Source organism: Anoplolepis gracilipes, chromosome 5 (genome assembly GCF_047496725.1).
Source record: "Anoplolepis gracilipes chromosome 5, ASM4749672v1, whole genome shotgun sequence".
NCBI classification, from domain to species: Eukaryota; Metazoa; Arthropoda; class Insecta; order Hymenoptera; family Formicidae; genus Anoplolepis; species Anoplolepis gracilipes.
The window spans coordinates 843,052-860,912 of NC_132974.1; the positions used below are offsets into that span (position 1 = coordinate 843,052).

A 17,861-nucleotide genomic window follows, 5' to 3' on the forward strand; every position below is an offset into this window, starting at 1 on the left:
CTCCCCCCCCTCCCCCGCTTCTCCCCTAGATCTTTCGACTGTAGCTTTGCGTCGTCTGGTCGAGTCAGCAAGTGGCGACGATGACGATAGTGAAAACTGCTGAGAACGAGTCTTGGCAGCAGGTGCCGCGAAGAAGATTCGCATAAGTATTAAGACGCAGCTCTACTTTATATCTGGAAATAAAAGAGTTGAGAACACTTTTTTTTTTTTCTTTTTTTTTTTTTAACGAAGAAATTGGACAATGACAGACAAATAAAATATCATAAGTGGCGTGTATTTTATTTTACTTTTTAAATGTAATTTTTTCCAGGGAGAGAGACTTTACCATTTTTTTTTTTTTTTTTTTTTTCGCGTATATTTTCTTGCTCGTTAGCAAAAGCTTGCAAAACGAAATTTGCACCTCGGAAACTTTCGTACAATTTGTTCGCGCCGCGAGTCAAAGCGCCGCTCTCGTCACTCGGTCGCGTTGCTATGGTATTACGAGGAAATCTCAACGCGAAGATGAGTGTGGTTTCCTGGTACGGGTAAGAGGGTAACACTTCGCGTGGAAGTTGGATCCGTGAGGATAGCAGCTTCGGGTCAGGATTATTATCGCTATCAAGAGTGGAAACTGGGAACGTTTCCTAGGGGCTTCCGACTTCCTCGAATCTCTGGCAACGGTTTCGCAAACGGCTTCGTGTGTACCGTAGAGCCGGTCTCTTCTCGTCTTTCTCTCATTTCTCTCTCTTTCTTTCCTCCTTATTTTCTTTCTCTTTATTCCTGTCTCTCTCTCTCTCTCTCTCTTTCTCTCTTTTCGACTCAATCTCCGTCTCCCAACACACAGACGCGACGTGGCACAGCAGCACCGGCTCGCTTATACACGCTTCTCTCTGTTTGTATGTTTTGCGGGTGGCTCTTTATTCAGACAGTCGACACTCGACGCGAGGTTATTATATCGTTAAGCCATTTAATTATCTCGGCAAACTACTCCCCGGAATATTCGCTCCGGCCTGCCTTAACGAGTGTACATGGTTACAGGCGGGGGTGTGAGTGTAGTATACCCTCCTCTCTTCCGACTCGCCGTCTGCGCACCCATCCTCCCTTCCTCCCTTCTCTCTCTCTCTCTCTCTCTCTCTCTCTTTCTCGCAGTTTGGAGTTTCCTACTCTCGCCTTCCCCTTCCTCCCCCGCCCATGATTCACGAACCGTTAAAACGGCGCTGAACAGGTCCACAATTTGTCTAGCGGCTTGGTCCAACTAACGAGGAAACTACGGGCGAGATACGCTTAAGATTTTCGCGAAACTTTTCGCCTGCGTTCGCTCGTCCGAGAACGCGGGAGAACGCGTAAGTCTTTCCACTTGTTTCGCAGCCTTTGATTTACCCGAGCGAGGTCGAACGCGGGGGTTACTCAAACTTACCGGAGTTTACTCGGCAATTTGTATGCTTTGCTAATGGAAAGTTGCCTCTCCGTTGACTGTAACGAAGTGTATTTTCGCGTAACGGCGGCAGCGGCTGGCGATAGCGAGAAGAAGAGAGAAATTTACAGAGAGAGAGAGAGAGAGGGAGAGGGAGAGGGAGAGGGAGAGGGAGAGGGAAGGAAAACCAGCAGAGAACGCGCGATCGTGACCGGAATTAAGCAGAGCGATTTTTCCAGCGAATTATCGTTGCGTTGCTTTTTGTTCGCTCCCTCGCTGTTTTCCTGTCTCCTCTCGCGGGAACGAAATTGTTTGATCAATTATGACGGGTGGAAAGAGAGAGAGAGAGAGCGGAGAGAAAGAGAGAAAAAGGGGAGGGACTCATCGTGCCGTGCTTTTAAATCCGCGCGCGCTCGCTCGCTCGCGCGATTTTATTTGCTTATGCATTTGTCCGCGTTGGAAACGTGAGTTCACGTTCGGCAAACAGACTCTCCTAACGAAGCTGCGGCAGCGTACACACTACACCATCGTGCTAAACCGATAGCCCGTAAAAATCATTTCCGAACTCTTCTATCGGGTTCCACTCCCCGTCTCTCTCTCTCTCTCTCTCTCTCTCTCTCTCTCTCTCTCTCTCTCTCTCTCTTTCTCTTGCGGTGCAGCCATAGCACGGCCATCGACGATAATATCGACGCGCTATTAAAGTTTTCTACCCCATCCTACCCGCCCCCTTCAATTCCAATCTGCCGCGCTCTTAGCGATGATCGCCTCGATTCCCGCGCATCGCGTTTTTTTCACGTCTCGCGGAATAATACCCGTTCGCTTTTATCTGGTAATTACAGCGGAAATACTCGAGAGGTACCGTTACGCGCTCTCGAGCCCGTTAATTGCCTCGCCACTTATTTAATCTAATCTTGGAAATTTATCGAGATCCGAGTGATATACATTCGCGCGCGCATATCTATACGTACATGCAGACGCGTAATCCTTTTTTTTTTTTTTTTTTTTTTTTTTTTTTTTACGCGATGCTTCGCGACGCGTATCGACGAGGGGCGATAGCGCGGCCGACGATGATATCCCCGGCGATATTGTATTATATATTTGCGATGATGATCGCGAGTGACTTGCGCGAAAGAGTGTGATATTATTTTTTGCACGCGAAATTTTTCTCGCGATTTGCAGCAACAGAGGCCTGATTTGCCAAGACTGCTGCAGCAAATGCACGCCCAACAATTGCCGCCTGGCGCAGCGATGGGACCACATCCGGGTATACCCGGACTTCCTGGATTGGGCCCGGGTGCCGGTATACCAGTCCCCACTTCTGCGTCCGCGGCACTTCTCGGTTTGGGCATCCCCCCGGGAGCGGGCGCCACTCCAGGAGGTACTGCCGCCCATCCACTGTCGATGCTGACGAAGCCGGATCTTCATCGAGGTCAGCCTGACGATCTCAAGCCTAACGGGGGTAAGTCATACGCAGTACATTTTTTGGCATTATTTAAATATTTTAACAATATTAAAATTTATTAAATAGAGGAAGAGAGATTTTATATTTGCCGTATATAGTTAAACTTGACAAGGTTTATAAACCTTGACCCCGAGAGTGGCAGAAACTTAAAATTTGGCGTTAAAAATTGCGAGCAAAGCAGTTGTTTGTAATTTTCGTTCTCGTATAGAATCGCTCAACGAGCGTGAGGTCAACCGTGTTAATAGAGAAGATTCGATTCGTGGAAGTCCGTTGATTCCGATGTCTCGACTGTCAGACAGCTCTCGCGCACTCAGCGAGTCGCTCGTGATTTCGCGCGCCAAACGATCATCCAACCGTCTGGTTCGTGGAACGAGTTGCCAGTATCCAGTTTCGCCTCGTGTCTCTCGCCTAACTCGGCTACCTGCTGTTCAATCGCTTATCTGCACTCTCTTTTGCGAGAATAATCCGGTAACCGATCCTCTCGTGAGACGATACGCGTTGTTTTGCCGCGCTCGTCGTCACTCGTAATCACATCGATGATTCAGCGGTATACATATAGCGACGATGAACGTATATAAACACGATTAATCCGTTGAGAGCTGTCGTCGATGTAAGGGGACGAAAACGCTCGTGAGAAGGTTTCGATAAGAGAGGGACTTACTTTGCGAGTGAGACGATCGGCCACAAGACCGAGCTCGCAAGTTATTGAAATTAAGCAGAGCATTCTCTCTCTCTCTCTCTCTCTCTCTCTCTCTCTCTCTCTCTCTCTCTCGTGCTATTTTAAATACAGTTTAAATCGGTTTCGAGCTGATGACGCAAACGACCGTGCTTAAATCCGAGAGAAGCTCCTGAAACTCTCGATCTTGACCTCGAGAATCTACTTCGAGGGTTTTAAGTCCTCGTCCTCGTCCTCTCTTTCTCTTTCTCTTTCCCTTATCTCGTTTCCTTTCCCATCTTTCTCGTTGGCACGTCACGCGAGTACGAGATCTTCGTTCGCGCTCTCGGGAGGGCCTCACGTAGCGCTGACGAAGATGCGCGCGGTGCTCTTCAGACTCGTCTCTCTCTCTCTCTCGCTCTTATTCTCGCGCGCTTCTTAGCTCCTCTCCGATGTCTCGCTCGGCATGTCTCGTTCTAACCACAACCATCTCTCAAGAGAGCACTCAGAATCTCCTCTCGACACGAGTGTACTTCCACAACCCTTCCCCTCCGCCTTCCCGCGTCCGCCGCCCTTACTCGCTGTCTCTATTCCCTGATGGCCTCTACTCTGACCCTGCCGTCCTCTCCCTTCGACTCGCTCGCACCTAACTATGTTACTCAAGCTAGATGTACCATATAGCCTCCGGCCGGTTTGCTTCGCGTGTTGTTTTGCGTTTTCCGACTATTGCCGGGCTATCGTAATGAAATATCCATCAGTCTTGGGGCAATCACTTCAACGGACGTGATTTCAGAATTGACAAGATTTTTGCAAAATATTAGATAATATATTGGACATTATATTTGGAATTTCTTTTGTCCCAATGAACTGTACTCGTTCTATAAATTTATCTTCTTTTTTTTTTTTTTTTTTTTTTTTTCATCAAAGTAAACGTGAACATACGTTTGCGCTTCGTTTGAAATGGAAAAAGAGTGAAAAAGCGCGATGAAAAAGAAGCAAATCTGGCGCGGTTCACATTGTCAACGATCGCGCAGATACTCTTTTGAAACGAGATTTCGGCGCGAACTGAGAGACGCGTGTAACGGCTCGGAATTTCTGTCGTGACAACTGAAACTTCTTCCCTTCTTTCCGGAACATTGCCCGGAGCGAATTGTTTCTACCAACGCGTAGCGCGCCCCGTTATCGTTTTGCTCTTCCCTCCGGTGGTTTTTCACGTTTCATCCTAAAACGGCTCCATCTCTCGACACATTCGCCATAATATCTGTCAACGGCTGGCTGTACACGACTTGGTATTTCTTTTCTACTCGCTCAGCGAGCTTACGAGCTGACAGTTTTTATGGTCGATTAGAATATAACGTTGACCATTGTTATAGAGTTTATAATAGCAGCGTTGATTCTCGTTCAATTTAGCAAAGTTTACATCTACTGACTCGATAAAAGTAGGACAATATTTAATATCAAAGCGGATTTTCGTTGGATGATTTAAATACTCGAAAATATACTGCTCTTTACGCGATAATTTTTCGACCAACGGGCGAGCTGTATATATATATATATATATATATATATATATATATATATATATGTATATACATACATATATACGTCCTCGGTACTTTTAGCGAGCTCGCCCCAAGATGGGAGACGAGATGCGAGTACGTGGGTCCTTAAAACGCCTCTCGGAAATACTCGACGACCTCTTCACGCTTTAGTAGAAAATTATGCGCGCTCTTCCGTGTCCGTTTACGAGCGCGCGTGCGAGAGAGAGAAGAGTAGTGGAGTGAGGGAGGAGAAAAGAGTTTCCTGGCCCGGATAGCAGGAAGGATAAAAGGGGGATGACGGGCATTAGCGAGGTCTACACTGGCGCGAAGAGAATAAGGCTACTTCTCGCTCGCTCTCGAAACTGCTCCGTTTTGCTGCACGCGTCTGCTCTCGTGGACGTGTATTGCCGGATTTTAACCCCTAATACGCCGATCCTCGAGGCCTCTTCCGCATGATATTTACGTCTGCTATTCACAACGGTATCCGGAAAAATATCAGAAATTTCTCCGGCCCAATAAGACCTTTTTCCCCGAGAACTATCATTCCCGTTATTTGATGGACTAAAAGGACTATAATAGTAAAAGCACTCGTTCGCCGCGATGTAGATGGTCGATGTAGATACTCGATAATGTCGTCCAAATGCGAGCTTAGGAATTAAGGTTTCATCGTGCGACGAAAATGCGCGTTTTATTGTGCAACTTATTTTTAAGGAGACGCCGCGCCTCAATAACGTGGATATCGAAACTCTGTCTCTTGTGCGTCAATAAAAATATTTTATTTCCGCGGTGGTTAATGTCGCGGGAGAAAAGAGAGGCAATTTATGGTGGTCCCGGTGCACCAGGAACATAAACGGCTCGTGTAATTCTTACTTCGTAGTGGGATGGGGTAACAGGAGGAAAAAGATATCGTTAAGATATTTCCTACGAGACCGAAGTGTACTAACCGAGGAGGAGGAGGAGGGAAAAGGAGAAGGGGAAGGAGAGGCTGGGGAAATCGAGCGAGGGCAAACTATGAACTCAGCTTCTCGAGGACAAAGCTTTTCCGTCTGGATTTTCTTCGCTCCCTATTCCAGCCCGTCTTTCTTTTTCTTCGTTCTCTCTCCTTCTTTCTCTCTACCGCTGTCTCGGAAATCCTCGAGAACTTTAGCTAGTCTCGCGTACTCCATCTCCCGGCTTCTTTTATCTCCTTCTTTTCGCGGAAAAAGATTCCGTCGACATATCGCCGACTCTATTCGCTTCGACGTTGTAATAATAATGAAAAACATTCCATGGCGCGTCCATTCTGTCAGGGACAGATCTGTCCACTTTGAAGGAATGATATCTGAAAAAACTTAGATGTATCTATCTGTAGTGTTAACGATGGTACGATTTTTATAACGTAACTCATACGAAATTTTTACATTGCAGGTCTCAATCCAGCTGAGGAGAGACATGTGAGTATCATTTATTTAAATATTAAGTAATTTTATTATTTATCGCGGACGAGAGAGAGAGAGAGAGAGAGAGAGAGAGAGAGAGAGAGAGAGAGAGAGAGAGAGAGAGAGAGAGACTGTCGTGTCGCTGGTACTGCCAAGTACGTAAAATTTCACCTCATAAAGCGAAATTATCCTGTCGCTTAAGCGCGACATATTATTGGATGATAGCGGAGATGGACGAACGAGAGAGAAACGAAAGAGGGAATTAGCGCGATACACGCCACGATAGCGCGGAGAAAAAGGAAAGAGAGCGAAAAGCAGAGCGGAAAGCGGATGGAAGGCGGAGATGGCGACGAAGGAGGAGGAAACGCGGAATGGACATAAAAGCCTGAACACCGGAACACAGGGCCATAAAAAGCTCGTCGTCAAAAGCACTCCCTTCCGCTTTCATCGACCATCCGATGCCCTCCCTCTCACTCTCTCTCTCTCTCTCTCTCTCTCTCCCTCCCTCTTTCTTCCTCCCTCTCACTTTCTCGACCTCTCTATTTCTCTGCGTTTCTCTCCTTCTTCGATAACATAAAGCGTCCGCTAGTTGCGGCGCGCGCGTTTATTAAAAGCGTTCCGGAGAGGAAAAAAGCTTCGAGGGCGCTCGAGGGTTTCCGCGCTCTCCGGCTCTCCGCCTCTCCCCCCTCCCTCCTCCCTCCCCCAGGTCTCTCGAGTGTCCTGCGAGATCGTCCTACCGATCGATCGGTCGATCGCTCGGCAAAAGGCTCGCGCGAAAAAGGCGAATCGATGCCGCCGCGGTCGGGAACTCCCTTCATCCTCCTATCGTTCCTACTTTCTTCTCTGTTTTTTTTTTTTTTTTTTTTTTTTTTTTTCGTTCCAGGATCGATGAATATCGATGAGCGCAGTTAGCTCGGGCGTCGATTAAACGGTCCCGCGCATCGTAACAGCGTTCCCGCATTAACCGATGCGATGCGGCGAAACGAATGGGCGATTAAGGTTTCACGCTCGTTGAAAAATTCGCATACCACTTGGCGAATCGCGAAAAACACAGTTTGATATTTGATTTCGCGAATATTTTCGCACCCGAGCTGGCGACGAATTTTTTTCGCTTTTTTTTTTTAGAGGGGATCCGGCGTGGGGGGAGGGGGAGGGGGAGTTTATTGATCCTCTTTCGGCCGCGGTGAAATTTACTACGGGAACGAGAGCGGGCCGTCGAGTTGTAACTCGTTCAATTCGATGGCGATGGCGCCCGCGGCACGTTGCCAGCCCGATAATTAGCGCCCGTTTAATATGCACAATTATTACGGATTGATAATCGGGACTGCGCGTCCATTACATTGGTATGGAGATAGATGGTAATAGGTTGCTATCGATATTAGCTCTCCTCTTTCGCCCCCTACGTTCCCCCTCTCTGTCGGTGCCTATTTTCTCTCTCTCTCTCTCTCTCTCTCTATCTATCTATCTATCTATCACTCTCTCTCTCCTCTTTGGCTCTTCCCTGTGTGAATTCTCTTCCGTTTATCTCCCCCCGTTCGTCGCTCCGACTGAGTACCTCTTCCACAGTTTCAAACTGCGACCCTGAGGGCTGTGAAATTGAAATATGAATGCTAATGGGGTTACTCGCCTCGACGTCATATAATATTACTGATTGTCGGGCAGATATAAGTCTTTTTATATTATCCTCGCTACATATTTTCCGCGTTCGTCCTTTATTATATCTTCATTCATTCCAGAAACACCTTAGACTTGGACGATCGGTTCTTGCCAAGTTTCATTAATCTTTTCCTTCTTTTGTTTCACTTAACGCGTTAATTGAAGTAATAATAAATGCTAAAGAGCTAGGATTACGCGTGTACAACCCCCTTTTAAAGCTCGCTACCTCCTTTGTTCTATCAAGATGTTTCACCGCATGTATACCGTATTGATCGACAGTCCGATCTCTCGACGCGAAGACGTCTATCGCCTTCTTTTTAACGGAAAGGGAGTTGCGAGCCATCGAACAAATTGACGCCGTACTTACCAAGTTCCGAGGAGCGAAGAATTACGTTCCCATCGATCCGCTTTTTCGCGTCACTTTGAATTTATACCTCCTCTCCACAGCAACGTGAAGAGCAGGCTGCACGATAAAACTTCTATTCCGCTCGGCGGCTCGTTACCCCAACTGCATTTTCATGTCCTTCCGTGCTCCTCCCGCCTTCATCCTCTACCGTGCAATCCGATCTCGTGATTGGATCGACGAGGAAGAACGGTGCTTGCGGAAAAGAGGCAAACCATCGTCAGAGAGGCTAGAAAAAGAGAAAAAAGAAGATTGAGAAAAAGCAGAAGAGAGAGAGAGAGAGAGAGAGAGAGAGAGAGAGAAAGGGGTTATATATGACTGTACAGGGAGAAAAAGAGTCGAGAGACTGGAAAAGAAGAGAGAGAGAGAGAGAGAGAGAGAGAGAGAGAGTTGGCGTCTCAATTCGAAAACCAGCGACAGCCGGAGAGAATGCGAGTCGTTATTATTCACGTACCAGTAAAGTCCTCTTCTTTCATTCTTGGGAGTTTTACCTTCCTCTTCCCATCTCGTTTCTCTCTCACTCTTTTTTTCTAGCGCGAGATGCGCTTTGCTTCTCCGTTTTCAGGATTTTTCACGACCCGAGAGATATTTACTCTGTGCGTTGCGGAATACCTCGGAGCTTTTCGAGGATGCGGAAAAGAAGCTACGATGCTTATAGGTCGACGTCTCGACGTTAACATCGTCATCGTCATCGCGATAAGAGGGGAAAAAAGAAAGGGGGGGACCGAATTTCTACGAGTTACTCGACAATCTTTTTTCGCCACCCTTCTTCTCATCGAGGTGTCGACTTGTAACGAATTCATAAAACACGGTAAAGCGGCTGTTTCTTGTATAAAAAAAAAAAAAAAAAAAAAAAAAAAGAGAGGCAACCGCGAAATATTTTTTTATCGCGCCGATACAGACCGAGAAGGGAGGAGAAGGCTTTCTTAATTTGCCTTCAACGTTAAGCGCGAGCTTAATTGAATTGCACGATACTTACGCGTCGTTTCGCCATCAGCCCCTACGGTAAATTATCGCGAAAGCTGGTAATCTCGATAGCGACGAGGAAGATACCCAAAGAGATCGTAACGATTGATTTCGTTGTAATGTCAAAATAATTTCCGCCAATATTGATCGTGATCAAAGTCCATTATATTGTATAGTTTTACCCTTGTGTTTTTTTTTTTTTTTTTTTTTTTTTTTTTGTTATTCGCGTATTTATTAATACGTCATTTCTAATGGGAAAACACGTGTAATTAAACAATTACAAAATATACAGCGATTAAAAGATAGCAATGACAGTCTTCTCGCGAGCACATCTGTATGGTTCAGCAAAGATAAAGAAAAAGTTTTCCTTTTCCTTTTCCTTTTCTTTCATCGCATACCTACATGTTTTTATAAAAATTAATTATTAATCTTGTACAGTGATTCCTTAAACATTGGCACAGATGTAACAATATATACACGCGTTTATAGCTTATTTCGGGGATATGATGCCGCTACGATTTGCCGAGCGTTAATTGCGATCAAATATCAATCGAGAAAAAAAATTGCCTCCCTTCTCTTCTGATGGTATTTCGTAGCCCGGAGGTCACGCAACCGCACCAACGACCCTGATATCTCGAAAACAGGAACGATTTTAAACGTTTAATCGAAATCGATTTCGTTATTTACTGTGTATAAGCTCTCGCGCTCTGTCGCGATGTTGTGGTGTTAGGGTACACGGTCGCTGTTCCGGGAATTGAAAATCGGCTACGAATCGAGACGCCGCGATATCGATTGTTCGTACCCCTACCCCCTCGTACGCTTCCTCCGCTTTTTCCTTGGTTCAGCCATTTTCCGGCAGTTCGTTCTCCATTGGTCGCGAAGCTCGCGGTCGCGCGCGCGTTACTCTTTTTTCAACTTTTACGCGACCCTCTCGCCTCTCCCCCTTCGTCTCCCTCGGTCTCTTCCATCCTATCATCCCCTACCCGCCTTTTTAATCCCATCACAGAGTCGAGCGCGCACCAACGAGGCTGTCGCCGGAGGTCGGTAAATTAAATCTCGAATAAAGTGCAAATAAACGAGCAAGGGGAGAGAGAGAGGGTGGAAGAGGAGGCGTTACCCGGGTGGTGGTCGAAAGTGTGGTACAAAAAAGCGACAGGGTGAGAGCGAAAAAAAGCTAGCGAGGAGAAAAGAGAAGAGAAGAGAAGGGTAGTGAGAAAGGGGGAGGAGGGGAACACAGAGAAAGAACGAGCGCGGATGCGGGATCGAGAGAGAATATGAAAGAGAAGGAGAGGGAGAGAAAGGGAGAAAGAGAGAGATAAAAGAGCGAACTGACGCGTGAGAGTGTAATTTATTTTAATTAGAGTGGCTGCATTATGTAAGCGGGTGAAGCGCCGATGAAAGGGTCGAGAGATCCTGACACCGAGCCCCCGACCAACATCCCCTTCCACTAACACTCTGTCTCTGCTGTCTACCCCCGGGAACAGACTAATTCGTTCTTGCCCAGGGCTGTGACGATGATAGGAGGGGCGTTTCGAAAAACTGCCGTCAAGATTCGCCATTACTCCTGTATGAATGACAAGTTCAATTTGCAGATGCGCGCTAAAAACGATACATTTTCAAACAAAATTTTACAATGTAACTGTAAAATTTAAAATAATTTTCAAACATATTAAAGAACATTAGAGAGATTTGCGAAACGTTAAAAGCTTGCATCAGTTATTTATTTAAAATTTTATTTAGTAATTTTTTTTTTTTAAATATTTGATTCCGTACCGAATTATCAAGCTATCTGGTAGTTTGTAAAAATAATTTAATCAAGACTGCTGGGTCTGAGAATATTTTAAAGTTTATCCGACGCGGGGTGCGCGAAACGCGAGTTACGCTCTTGAATTTCTCACCCCCGTTCTTTAGCGGGCAAAGTAGAGAACTAGCCAACCCTCCTGCTTTACCGACGCCTCTGATCTCGTTAGGAACGCATTAATTAATTTACAAGATGGCGGCGGTGGCGACGACGACGGTACGAGAGAGCAAGAGCCTCGTCGTACCGCGTGGCGGCGAGGGAGCAGGGGGTGGTGACTAGAGGTTGGGGCGAGGGTTACTGCACGGCACGTTTTAATTACTAATTGAAACGTTCTGCTACCACCTTCCACCACGCCGATCCCGTAATTCCGTTTCCACGTCGCTGTCACTTTCACCCTCTCCCTCCCTTTCCTCCCCTTCCCCCCCCCCTTCCACTCTTAACTCAAACGATCTTCTAGTCCCCACCAAACGGAGCGATTCTCTCTCCGACTCTGTCTTAATATCCTCTCTTCTCTCGGGGATACTTAATATTTTTAAATACTTTGCATACTTTTCCTGGTTATACCCTTCCTGTCTTTTTCCACCCTTCGCAGGGAGGGACTCTTCCCGGACTCTCGACACCGGAATTTATGAGACGGTGAATCTGCGGCTTCCGTGAATTAATTAATTAAAAACATCATGGCACCTTAATAACGCCTCGTCGCGTCCGCTTTTCGGCTTCACTTTATTCTTCCTTCTTTTTATTTCCCCCTTTTTTTTTTAAGTACCTTTCTCTTTCGCGACGCAATCGTTATGAAAATCGGAGAAGATTGGGGGAAGATTAAATTCGTCATGGGAAATGTGGGAAAAAAAAAAGCTCGTTTATCTCTTTCTATTTTATTTGCCTATTATACCGATTTTTCAAAATAAATTCTGCAACTACCTAATACAAGACGCTTTGATGAAAATACCGAGCGATAAAAAATCGCGTAATAAATATACGGGAAGATGTTTAATTATTTCAAGTATCAATTAGCGTAACGAAAGATGCGTGAAATGATAGATTATGTTTGCAAAAGAGCGACGGTAGCATAAACGCAACACGGCACTTTGTAACACGTCCTAGTTTTACAGTCGATTGGCAACAAAACGTATAACCGTCAGAAAAAAAAAAAAAAAAAAAAAAGAGACAATGATACACACACACACGCACGCAGACGTATGTGTATATACATATACATATATATAAAATGTTGCGCGTGTCGCGATCGCAATCAGAGCGCAACGGATCGGCGGTTTTATAGTCATTGCGCGTCTGCAGCGATCGATGACGATTCTGCGAAACGGAATAAAGCGTCTCCCGGTATTTATTACACCGGCATAGCACGGTACGTAGGTGCGGTTGGCAGCAATTTTAACAACAGTACCTCAACGGCGAATCGCTTCGTCGCGGTCCTTTACGATCGATTCTCTCCCGGCTCGTGTGGCTTTCGTTCCGCTTCGCGCGCGCTGATATTTACGCCCGCCGTTTGTAGCACGATATAAGCCCCGGTGTCACAATTTTTAACCAAGAAATTAACTCTAGTTTTTCGCTTCCATTCTGCTCGCGTGATTTCCCCCTCGTGATTTATTAACGGGGAGCAGAGAGCTCTTTCATTTTTCAAATTAAACATCTTTTAGAGCCTCGAACCTTTTTATTTTTGCAGAATATAAAATAAATATTAAAATATATTATATAATAATTTTTTATTGACATTTCATTAGCATGTATATATATGTGTGTGTGTGTGTGTGTGTGTGTGTATGTTTGTACGAGGTGCTTCGATATATACACGCGTAAGATCGCGTATCATGACTATTCTTGCGCACTTTTACGACTCGTGGCGCGCTTAACGGCCGACTAAGCTTTTTAATAATTCGTCGACCGGTAATTACTCCGTAATTTAATGAGGCAGCCGTAAAATGCCGTTCGTAGTAAGCAGTCGACGCAAAGATCGACCGCCGTGTAATTACGTCTCTGTGTATATTTCACAATATAATCGGCCGACTGTGCTGCGTACTGTATGCAACGCGTTTTCTACAGCGCTGTAAAAAGCTTTTTCCGCAATGGAACGGCGATGGGAACAAAAGGGAGGAGAGAGAGAGAGAGATGTACGAAAGAGAAAAAAGCAGAAGCGGAAGAGCGACGACGAGGAGAGAGAGCGGCCGCGAAAGCGTGGATTTGTTATTAAAAACGTCCCGCTGGAAATAACGGACGGCGCGCGATGGATGCAGTTTGCAAACGAGAACGCGAGATACATAGCGAAGGATCATTATTTTATTCCAACATAACGTCCGTTACATAACGTGCGCGATACGCAAATTCGCAGACAAAAAAACTAAAAAAAATTGCGAACACCCGCCGTGCTTCTTGTTAGAAATTCACGCAACGAAATAAATACGTATAGAACACGGACTACTGTACCGTATAATTTTTATTCTGCGTATTTTCAAGAAGAAATTTGGTATACTATTACAACACACACATACACACACACACACACACACACTTCTACAATTCCGATTGACTGTATTCTGCTCGGACTTTTTGGTCTTAATCACCATATGCGCACGTGCTTACTTTTTGGCGAACGTTCAAGAGGACGACGCGTCGCGGGATAATGTTTAACTCACTAATGTAGGAAGCCAATGAGGTTGCGCGTTCACGTCTTTCCGGTGGAAGATACTACCGCTATAAATCAGACGGTCGATCGGCGACGGGTGGCCAACCGGTCCTCATCTCTCTCTCTCTCTCTCTCTCTCTCTCTCTCTCTCTCTCTCTCTCTCTCTCTCTCTCTCTCTCTCTCTCTCTCTCTATTACTTCCCCATCTTCCGCTCTTCCGTCTCGCTTCCTGCCGGCAGTGAGGCTCGACGACGTCCATTAACTCTCTTTTTTGCGATGCGTAATGACCTTAAAGCGCCCATGGTTTACGAAGCCATTCGTTAAGGGCCCCTCCGCGCCGCGTTGGTAATCGCGCGAGAATGCACCTCCGCGGGCATTGTTGCGTACGACCTTTTTTTTTTGTTCTTTTTTTTTTTCTTCTCTCCTCTCACCGGCTTACCTCGACGGGCATCTGCTCGCGCCCCTCTTTTCCTTCTCGACTTTTTCTCGTCGTCCTTATTGCGACGTGCAAAAGGTGAGAACGCGCGCGCGCGCGCGCGCGTGAGAAGGAGAGAGGAGACGAGACCGGTCGGTAGAAGGGTGAGATAATAGGAGAGAAGCTCCGGTGTACCGCCGAGCGTGCGCGCGAAATAAAGCGACGATCGGGATGCACCATGGGCTTTTCAATTACCCGTAGCTCCTCCTCTCACCGCGCTTGTCCTCGTCCCCTTGCTTCGTCGACTACTTTGCTTCCTCCAACTTTTCTCTCTCTCTCTCTCTCTCTCTCTCTTGGACGGAGCGATAAAAATGTTTCTTCTCGTTCTCTTCTCCTCCCTCGTGGATAACGCGCAGGCACTTTATGGCGTAGGCTATTCTGTTTGCCCCTTATTTCTCCGACCTGCTCTCACCTCCTCGATTTCTCTGTCTTTTATCCCCTTGCATCATCCTTTGTGTGTCGTCTCGGCCTCAGCGGTACTCTCTCTCTCTCTCTCTCTCTCTCTCACTCAGGAAGCTACTGCTTCGTAAAAGACCACTTACGTGTTCCAGCCATCGGTGCTCGGGACTCGGTAGTTTCGTCGTCGACAACGCCCGCGCACGAACGAGCGCATCATCGGCGTTTTCCCCACTGAAAAATCACGCGCGCAATCAGGTCGAGTAGGTATTCACGCGGCGCTATGGCCTTGGCGGTTCGCGTCAGAACCATGTTCGTAATTAAAAACGTAATTAAAAGCAGTAATTACGAGAAGCGTGACGGTCGATCGATCGATCGTAAGGACGGGGAGCGTTGCTCGAGGGCGGTTGGCTCGTATGAAAATTTAATGAAAATTGAGCCTCGAGGCTTCGATCGGGCTGAGGTAGAGGTAGAGGGGGAGGGGGGGGGAGAAAACAACAATTTTTCAAAAATGTCATTTTTTTTTCAAGTTATATATTCATTAAAAAACGGAAATTGCCTCTGTCTTTTTTCGTTTTTTTTTTTTTTTTTTTTTTCTCGCAGTTTTTATCGCGCGAACTAAATTTGGACGAAAACGCGTTCGTAACCGCCGGTTCGTTGGCGCGATAACGATAACTGTTGCACTATCGATCACGTGATGGAAATGCCTATATATATATATATATATATATATATATACATGTATATGCGAAAGAAAGAACGAACCAGCGACGAGATGGTGTGTATACGCGGGAGCCATGGGACGCGCGTTGCCGCATAAAATTGCAGAGCCCAGCAGCGCGGCGCCGCCGAGCCGAGATAGCTGCAAACAGACGCGAGTTAATTTAAAAATGCAAATTCCACCACGGGACTCTCTGCCGCTCCGGGGGCAGACACGGGAAAAAAAAGGAGAACGATAGAGAGAGAGAGAGAGAGAGAGAGAGAGAGAGAGAGAGAGAGAGAGAAGCCAAGGGGAAAAAGCACAGCGCGAGAGTATACAACGCGAGTAACGCGCCGAGAGAAAGGGAACTTTACTATTTACGGCAGTGTCATAAATCATAGCGTTGTGAATGTCTGGTACGATTCGCGGCGTTGCGTGTGAGCTTTATTTATATGTCGTTCAATTTGAGTAAGTCCGATTGCGAGAGAACGCGTTCTTCCGTCGAAAATTTCACGGGGATAATCCGCACGCAGAATTACGGCAAGCAGTAGCCTCTGTAATGAATAAATTTTCTATCGCAAAGCGAGGGACTGTATTTATTATGAAAATATACTCCAAGTGCTGTTTAAGTAGAATCCTTTATCTGAAATTTTTATGAGATCCGATTTTTATATGTAGGAGATGCAGAACTTACTTGCTTGTTTTCCGTCGAGCAGGTATATCCTGATAACAGGGTGTATATTCCTTGGAAAAACATGGAAAACCTGGAAAATTCTTTAAAAGAGATTTCTTTGGTACTAGAAAAATCAGGGAATTCTCATGGAATTTTATGAGATTCAGAGAATTTAAAAAAAAATATTTCTTTGATAATATTGCGCTCGTGTTGTAAACAAGTCAGCAAGCCAAGCAAATTATGCATTTTTAAAATAATATATTATAAATATATTTGTTATTAAAAGAAAAATAACACTATGGATGGAAGGAGGACTTGTGGGGGATGTGGTACGGTGGTAGGGAAGCCAATAATCTGCAGTAAATGCAGCGCTGCATCGCATCCGAGCTGCATTTCTCGCACGGGTCATCCGCATCAGGGGGGGGGGGACAGATTTTTTTGGTGTGGTGGTGCTGAGAACTCGAAACATCCCTGGCAGATGGGTAGGGTTATCAGGTCACGTTTTACAAGATTAAGTAGAGTCCTGGATAAGACTGGATGAGAGAAAGATCGGTTCGGTTGAAACGTGCGTGGTGGGTATCTACCGCGACGATGATAAAAATTCGCGCGTGTACTAATTGCTATTGTGACGAACGCATCGATTTGATCCAGTGACATGTACGCGGTAGATTGTGCGAACCGATTACCATCGTCCCGTCTGACGGAGTCATAAAAAATTCCATGCATCCGCGATGCAAGCTGCGCGATATATATAGTCGCTGAATATTGTGCCGAAATTGCGCGAGCTTGCAGTCCAGATCCTGTCATGAATCTTGCCACCGATAGCTCGCAGACGCGATTTCGTTCGGCAATTAAATTAATCGGCCGATGCGCAGAAACGAAAATCGCGATCAAACCATTGAATACTCGGACCCTTTTTTCTATGTTCTCAAGCGAGTTTGACCGCGAGACCGCGAAACAAGTGGCAGGCAATATGTTTATCTATATTGAATAGTCAAACTTGATATTGTCATAACATATACAAAATACCTTTAGCGTAAAGGAAAAGAAAAAGTCGAAAAGTTTCGTTAGCAATACAAATATCTCGTACGGCCAATTCGGGCGACGTAAATCTTAAAGTTGATGATATACAAGGAGTCTTGTCTTCTGTTTCTGACGTGCTCGACATTCGGAGATTTACCGACATGAAATGCATTAATCGAACATCTCTCGTTGCGGCGTAAAGTCCCGCAATGTCCATCAACCATGGGTATTTGCCGCTGTCGACGATATCGCGTCGCTTTCGCGCGGAATCCCAATTTCTCCGTGTTACTCGTCCCGGCGCGTTCCTTCGAGAACGACGACGACGATGATGACAACGACGCTGCTGAGAGCCACTGGGTGCAATCTTGTACCAGCTGGGGTTTGCGGGGTCTTGAGAGACGCGACTCTGGCTCGTAACCTTCTCTCTCTCTCTCTCGAAGTCCTAGCCACGATGACGAGGATGGAGTGAGGAATAGGGAAACAGGCACCACAGGCAGGCAGGATGCGAGGATGGTTGGTCGGTAGGGTGAGAGCGCGCGAGTAAGTAGCGGCAGTAAGGGGATGAGAGAGAGAGAAAGAGAGAGAGAGAAAAGAGAAGAGGAGCGAAGGAGCCGGAGAGAGAAGGTGAGTGGGTGGGTGGTCGGTCGGTCGGTCGGTGG

The 17,861-nt window shown here is 46.2% G+C and overlaps 1 protein-coding gene across 7 annotated transcripts in view; it reads left to right on the top strand.

The window, feature by feature from the left end:
- The window catches only part of LOC140666094 (protein groucho-like), a 73,503-nt gene that overhangs the window by 49,233 nt on the left and 6,409 nt on the right, over positions 1 to 17,861 (top strand). For 6 of the 7 annotated variants that reach the window (XM_072892886.1, XM_072892891.1, XM_072892885.1 and 3 more), the window contains 2 exons: positions 2,573 to 2,852; positions 6,459 to 6,484. In XM_072892886.1, coding sequence (XP_072748987.1) covers positions 2,573 to 2,852; positions 6,459 to 6,484 — 306 coding nt within the window. The remainder of the gene's footprint in view (positions 1 to 2,572; positions 2,853 to 6,458; positions 6,485 to 17,861) is intronic. The other variant, XM_072892888.1, reaches the window with a different exon arrangement.